Genomic DNA, 6,711 nt, shown 5'->3' with positions numbered 1-6,711 from the left:
ACTGTTGTTGTATGCGCATTATTCATTACGTCTGGGCTCGCTAAGGGAACGTATATCGTGTTCTGGATAATAGAATTTAGTCATCACTCATCCGTCCGGCTATCAGAATGGTATAAAAAGGCGTATATCAATAATCTGATATTTTATTATGGTTTTGACATTTCCTTAATATTTAGTATTATTTATAAAAAAGTAAGAAATACTTCATAATGATTGCTTACTAAGTATTCCGTTGCTAAATATGCTGTTATTAGTAAACAGATCATGTTGATGTTTACCATTTTGATCTAGCTGATAATTTAATAACATAAGTCGAATACTATTCTTTTTAATAAGAATGAAAATGCGTTACAAAAATATTAACTTAAAATGAATTAAAATCGATCTTTTCTTATAAAACTAAATAATTTCCCTGGCACCATGGGCACTTCAATCAACGAAAACATAGAAATACTTTTTAGTTCAAAGGACACAACTCTTCAAGAATTTGTTTAAAAAAACTGCCTAAGTTGCGCCCCTTGATGTCTCGTTGATTTACATCTCGAATAACGTGAAGTTCAAATCCGGGTTGATATTTGTTATTAAAACAACACTGTTACAAACACAGAAAGATATGCAAAATACATAAGACGAATTCTTTTTTTTTTTGGACAAATATGTTTGTTACACGTACCTAATTCTAAATATGAAACTTGGATTATTGTTATAATTAAGCATGAACTAATTTCAAATTACCGATATTTTAAATGTAAGTCTGATAAAAAAAATACACACAATTCACTCGTCATACTGAATTTCGTCCCAGAATTTACACACATCGCTTTTATAATTTCTCAGCAGCTTATTTTCTGGCGTCTTAAAATACAGTAAAGTGTCAACTTTGGTGTCATAGGAGGGCCAACTAAGATTACTTGTTCTAGGTCCAACATTCGGATTCATAGTATAGGCAAAATTGCTCCAGTATGTAACCATCGAACCCGAAAGATTCAGTTCATCTTCTGTAAAATTTCCTGAAGAAAGTTTATTGCCAAAAATGTATTCGATTTCCTCCGCATGGCAAACATGTCCCTCGCAGAATGTATCTATTCCCCATACGTCACGCGCACTCGTTGCATGATCAAACACATACAAAAACACATTTGTGTTGCCCTTGTTCAAAATATTACGCGTAACATTTCTGGTTGCGCACGCGAAAAGGTAGTCCGTGACAACCAGACTGAGCTCATCCCGAAGATCTGGCTTATCATCCGCAGGATATTCTTTCTCGACCTCCTCAAAATGAGTAGGATGTAAAAGCGCCAATACGGCCTCGTATTCAGCTTTGGTCAGGTTATGTCTCCAGGCCCCATATACAAAGAGGCGACCTTCCTCCGTCGTGGTACCTACCATTATTGGAATGTTTCTTATTATCCCCATCCTTGCAGCATCCATGGGCTGTGCATGAAGCTCGTTGCCATTAAGAACCGGACCGACGGGTTCGAAATATTCATCTAGCTTTCTTCCAGTGATCTTAAACGTCACGGCCTGTAAGGCATCGTTTATTTCGTCTGAGGTCTTACTTCTAAGGCATGTCAAGTCATCTTCCCTGCAGTTAAGATATTCGCATACCTTCTTGGACAGCAAAAGGGCTTCGCCTTTGGTCCTGTATGGAACTGCGAACGGCGAACTTTCTATAATGGCCGCTCGGAAAAGTCCAGTTGTTTCTGATGTCATAAGATGTATATACACAGACTGAGCACCGGCGCTTTGACCAAACAATGTGACCTGGAATGAAAAACACCCATGCAAGCTGTTTAAAAACGTATCGATATGAGCTGTGCTCTGTGAAAAGGGGTTTAATGCATGTGCGTAAAGTGTCGTCCCAGATAACACTTTCTTGAAACGAAACATATTATAAAAGTATAGACTTTCTTGAAACGAAACATTTTAAAGCGGAAAGTGTCGTCCCTGATTAGCATGTGCGGACTGCACAGGCTAATCTGGGAGGACACATTATGCAAATGCATTAAACCCCCTTTTTACATAGCACAGTCCATATGTATCAACCCATTTATGCCTAGCGTCAAGAAAAAAGGTCTTGGCAAACAGCGTAGACCCAGATGAGACGCCGCATTATGCGGCGTCTCATCAGGGTCTGCGCTGTTTGCTTAAAGGAACTTCCGTTAGAAATATTTTAAAGATAGAAATAAATATACTAGACATCCCTAATTTGGAAATAAATTGATCCAATTTAGAAGAATGGGAGAGTCCACTAGGCATAAATGGGTTAATTTATTCATTCTGTTTAATATTCCTTGGTTGTCAGCAGGAAATAATTGGCGTGCTACAGACAACATCTACTGGTGACCATGACAACAACATCTATTGGTGACCATGACAACAACATCTACTGGTGACCAGTACAAAACACTATTAATTATATAAAGTAACAAAACAGTCCATTGATTATGTGAAGATAATGTTAATATCGCAGGAACCTCAAAATGGTTAAACACAAACGCAATTTTAGCTATTTTTATTTATAGACCTATAAATCTATCCACACTATATTGTTTCGTTGTCTGTTTAAGTTATGCATATTCGGTTACAGGTATATATATATTCTAGTTCCCCACAAAGACAAATTATATTGATCCTCATGTTCATATTTTAGAAATCAAATATTATTTAAATAAGTTTTTTTTTAAGTCTGAGTCTATGAATATCCGTTTGTCAAATCGCGTTACATTGGTCCACGAAATATTTGCTACCTTGTGTATATCACCTCCAAAGTTGGCGATGTTTTGCTGTATCCACTGCATTGCCAGTCTCTGATCATTTATTCCGAAGTTACCATTGGCATCGTCCTTTCCATCACCGGTGTATAGGAAACCCAACAAACCTGGTTCGCAAAGGAGATATGTGTCGTGTACTGAGAAAACTGGGCTCAATGCATGTGCGTAAAGTGTCATCCCAGATTAGCCTGTGCAGTCCGCTCAGGCTAATCAGGGACGACACTTTCCGCTTAAACTAGATTTTTTAACGAAAAATACCAGTAAAGCGGAAAGTTTCGTTCCTGATTAGCCTGTGCGGACTGCACAGGCTAATCTGGGACGAAACTTTACGCACATGCATTTTGCCCAATTTTCACAGAACAAGACACATATATACGTTGTCAAAACATTATATGGTCATCATCTGAATAAAAAATGACTAATAGTTTACTTCGAATAACGTAAATTGTTTTCCAGTAATACATTTCATTTTGGTATTGAGATTGTACACGACTTGAAACTAATTAATTATTTAAATGTGTGGATTAAATATTTGATAATGACTGCATACAGAATAGAAAATAACTGAATTTGAACTTTTAAGTGATAATACTTTTTGTTCGTCGCAACAATGATTCACAGCTAAATAAAACGCTGTTCATACCTATGCGGTATGCAATAGTGACCACTACAACCCGACCGTCCCTGGCCAGATAACTTCCGTCATAGACAACGTTGGACGCAGAGCCCCACTTAAAGGCACCACCGTGGATAAAGACCATCACGGGGTAACCGGAAGTAGCGTTGGCGTCTAGCGGCGTCCATATATTGAGGAAGAGACAATCTTCCGATGTCTGCAAGACGCGATTATGCACATTTCATTCTTAGAGTTCAGTGTCCATTTACTTATTGCACTTTGTTCATGATGTTTCCGCGTTTTACTTGAGTGTAAAATTGTTTGTATATGGGCCGTGCTCTGTGAAAAGGGTGTTTAAAGCATGTGCGTAAAGTGCCGTCCCAGATTAGCCTGTGAAGTCCGCAAAGGCTAATCAGGGACGACACTTTCCGCCTTAACTTGATTTTTGCTTAGAAGAGACTTTCTTTAAACGAATATATCATAAAAGCGGAAAGTGTTGTCACTGGTTGGCATATGCGGACTACACAGGCTAATCTGGGACGACACTTTACGCACATGCATTAAACCGCTGTTTCACAGAGCGCCCATATATGCAGGAATTTAATGTCTTATGCGTGATATGACAAGCCTGTCGTAGGACGTGTGTTGCAGATTTATATAGGTAAAGTACAGAAATCCCTTTTGCGAAAAAAAGATAAACATTTGTAGAGAAAAATAAGGATCTGGTCTTAAACATGAAGTACATGCTCACGTCATAAATACTGTTATTATCATTGCATATAAAACATCAGTGATGGTTGTGTTTGATAACATGGAAAATATCATGGCCACGATGATTTTGATGTTTGAAATATGAGTTAAACCTCAAAATGGTTACCATGAATACACAAACTTGCCAACGCGTTCAATATCTGTACATGGTTTATTTCGCTAAATATAAGTTCATTTTCATATTCGCCAAGTACATATTGTGTTTTTAAGATTGTTATATGAATATTACAAATAGTTATTCTGGCCTAAAACCTTTGACCAGATGCCAACTTCGAGGAACTATTACGTTTGAGTGTATTTTTTAATTGTCATTAAATTTTATAAAGCATTGAATCGACAGATCGTTGCGTCATAGATTAACCATACTGTTATTATCAAGACTTACAACTGTAGGACAACTTGTATTAGGTAGGAACGAGGTGCAGAATTTCTGCGGACAGCCAGGGCGTTTCTCCGTGGCGTTCAGGATATTCGGCTCCCAAGAAAGGGCTGGGGTGGGGTCCGCCCATCTGCAACATCCGGTGCTTCATTATCTGCACCATTGAACAATTTGGACAGACATAATTGAGCCTCGGTCTGGGAAAGCTGGGTTTAATGCATGTGCGTAAAGTGTCGTCCCAGATTAGCCTGTGCAGTCCGCACAGGCTTATCAGAGACGACACTTTCCGCCTAAATAATAAATTTTTGCTAAGAAGAGACTTTCTCTAAACGAAAAATATCATAAAAACGGAAAGTGTCGTCCCTGATTAGCCTGTGCGGACTGCACATGTTAATCTGGGACGACACTTTACGCACATGCATTAAACCCCCTTCTCACAGAGCCTCGGTCAGGGAAAGCTGGGTGTCATGCATATGAGAAAAGTGCCATCCAAGATTCGTTGTGCATTCCGCACATGCTAATTAGGGACGGTACTACCAGCTTAAATTGATTTTTCATTTATATAAACCCAAATCCATCTTGGGTGGACAGTGTCGCTCGATTTATCATTGTCGGCTCGGTTACTGCTTAAATGTACCCTAGGTACTCAAAAGTATACCTTAATGTACATCGGGTACGGAAAAAATACTAAAACGTTACCGAGAATTCTCACGCTGAATCGGTCATTGTTTGATTACCAAAAAATATCAATTACATTATGTTCATATGTATGTCAATATTTTGCAAAATGGCATCTCTATTATCGAAACTCATACTAAAAAAGAATGGTGAGGTAGGTTTTGTTAAAAAAATACTTTGTTTTGTATTCCTTAGCGCGTTTTACGACATCGGATTATGGGCGGGAATAAAACTTGGCTACAGTATAAATTTGCCGGGTACGTTTTAGTATATTTTCCGTACCCGGGGTACATTTAAGTATACTTAAGAGTACCAGGGGTACATGTAAGAAGTAACAGAGCCGGCATTGACCAATCGAGCGACAGTGTCGTTCGTGCTAAGCCTGTGTGGACTGCAGAGGCTTATCTGGGACGGCATTTTACACATATTGATTAAGCCCAGTTTTCTCAGAAAAAGGCTGCATCATTGTCTTACAATTGGGACAAATATAATAATAGCCACAACTCATACAAATAATTACCTTCTTTCGCCGATGGGCGGCTGAGCAAAGGGTATTCCCAGGAACTCTTGCGCGCTTTCCGATGTCGCACCTTGCACCAAACCTGTGGTTGTCTTCACGATAGGGGATGCAATTGTCCAGCTTTCTCCATAATTTGCAATTAGTGTGACAGAAATAACAAACACAACTTTATGCAAAGTAGTCATTATTTTAATTAATCTTAATAAAAGTAAACACGAGTGATAAACACGACTTTAAATGACTGTGAGCTACATGTATTTGTTATCAAACAAGTGTTGGAGTATCTTTAGTCTGATAACAATCGCAGGGTGTAGGATAAAATGACTCTGTGGCGTTCACATTTGAATGTTAATGGATGTAAATACACCAGTAGGTGGTGCTTTTCTTCAAAAAACTTTTTTGATCGTTTTGCGTTAGAATTTCAACTAGTGCATCAAGACAGTTTTTTATGCTGCTTATGGCAATGTGAAATACATCAGCATTTCTTTCTTAAATAAGCCTGTGTTATTGGCCGACAATTCGATGTGTAACACATTCATGTACACGTTTATGCTGCACGCAACTCAAAATTTTGGCACCGAATTCAAACGTATTCAATGAGTTATTCTTTAATCTTCAGATATTGACACAAACTTCAAGAACAACTGTCTTTAATGCAATTCAGATTTTTAGTAAAGTATTTCAATAGCTTGAGATATTTACAAAAATAAAGTTCTTTACGGTGTGTTCACATTCTGTCCAGCCCGTGTGTAAACCCCTGTGACCCCGTTGATCTTGCACCCTGATCAAGTAAGGTTATCGTACAATTGTGTAAGCATTTATATAATCAAATACCTTGCGTAATGTCAATATTGATTTAACGCTTGCTTGGTTGTCTACTCTAGTTAATAATAAATTAGGTGAACATTATCTTCTTGGAGAAATATGAAATGAAACATACATTAAATGCGATTTTAATGATCAGCAATACAGT

The 6,711-nt window shown here is 38.0% G+C and overlaps 1 protein-coding gene across 1 annotated transcript; it reads right to left on the bottom strand.

Annotated features, from left to right (window-relative positions):
- Positions 1 to 312: 312 nt before the first annotated feature.
- On the bottom strand, positions 313 to 5,993 carry LOC127835263 (cAMP-regulated D2 protein-like). Its single transcript, XM_052361600.1, has 5 exons — positions 5,739 to 5,993; positions 4,547 to 4,670; positions 3,418 to 3,607; positions 2,751 to 2,881; positions 313 to 1,764 (listed from the first exon to the last, which is right to left on the bottom strand). Exons 1-5 carry the CDS (start codon positions 5,921 to 5,923, stop codon positions 778 to 780), a joined length of 1,617 nt encoding a protein of 538 aa, XP_052217560.1. The 5' UTR covers positions 5,924 to 5,993; the 3' UTR covers positions 313 to 777.
- Positions 5,994 to 6,711: the final 718 nt, after the last annotated feature.

Source organism: Dreissena polymorpha, chromosome 6, assembly GCF_020536995.1.
Source record: "Dreissena polymorpha isolate Duluth1 chromosome 6, UMN_Dpol_1.0, whole genome shotgun sequence".
NCBI lineage: Eukaryota > Metazoa > Mollusca > Bivalvia > Myida > Dreissenidae > Dreissena > Dreissena polymorpha.
Note: the sequence above shows the minus strand (reverse complement) of the source record. Positions and strands in the feature narration are given on the sequence as shown.

Bases quoted from the DNA above. Each gene is read 5' to 3' on its own strand.
- LOC127835263 (XM_052361600.1), bottom strand. From the start codon at position 5,923: ATGACTACTTTGCATAAAGTTGTGTTTGTTATTTCTGTCACACTAATT. The intron at 2,882-3,417 runs GTATGAACAGCG...TTTGCGAACCAG, and splicing joins CACTATTGCATACCGCATAG to GTTTGTTGGGTTTCCTATAC. The intron at 1,765-2,750 runs GTAGCAAATATT...TTTTCATTCCAG, and splicing joins TTGGAGGTGATATACACAAG to GTCACATTGTTTGGTCAAAG.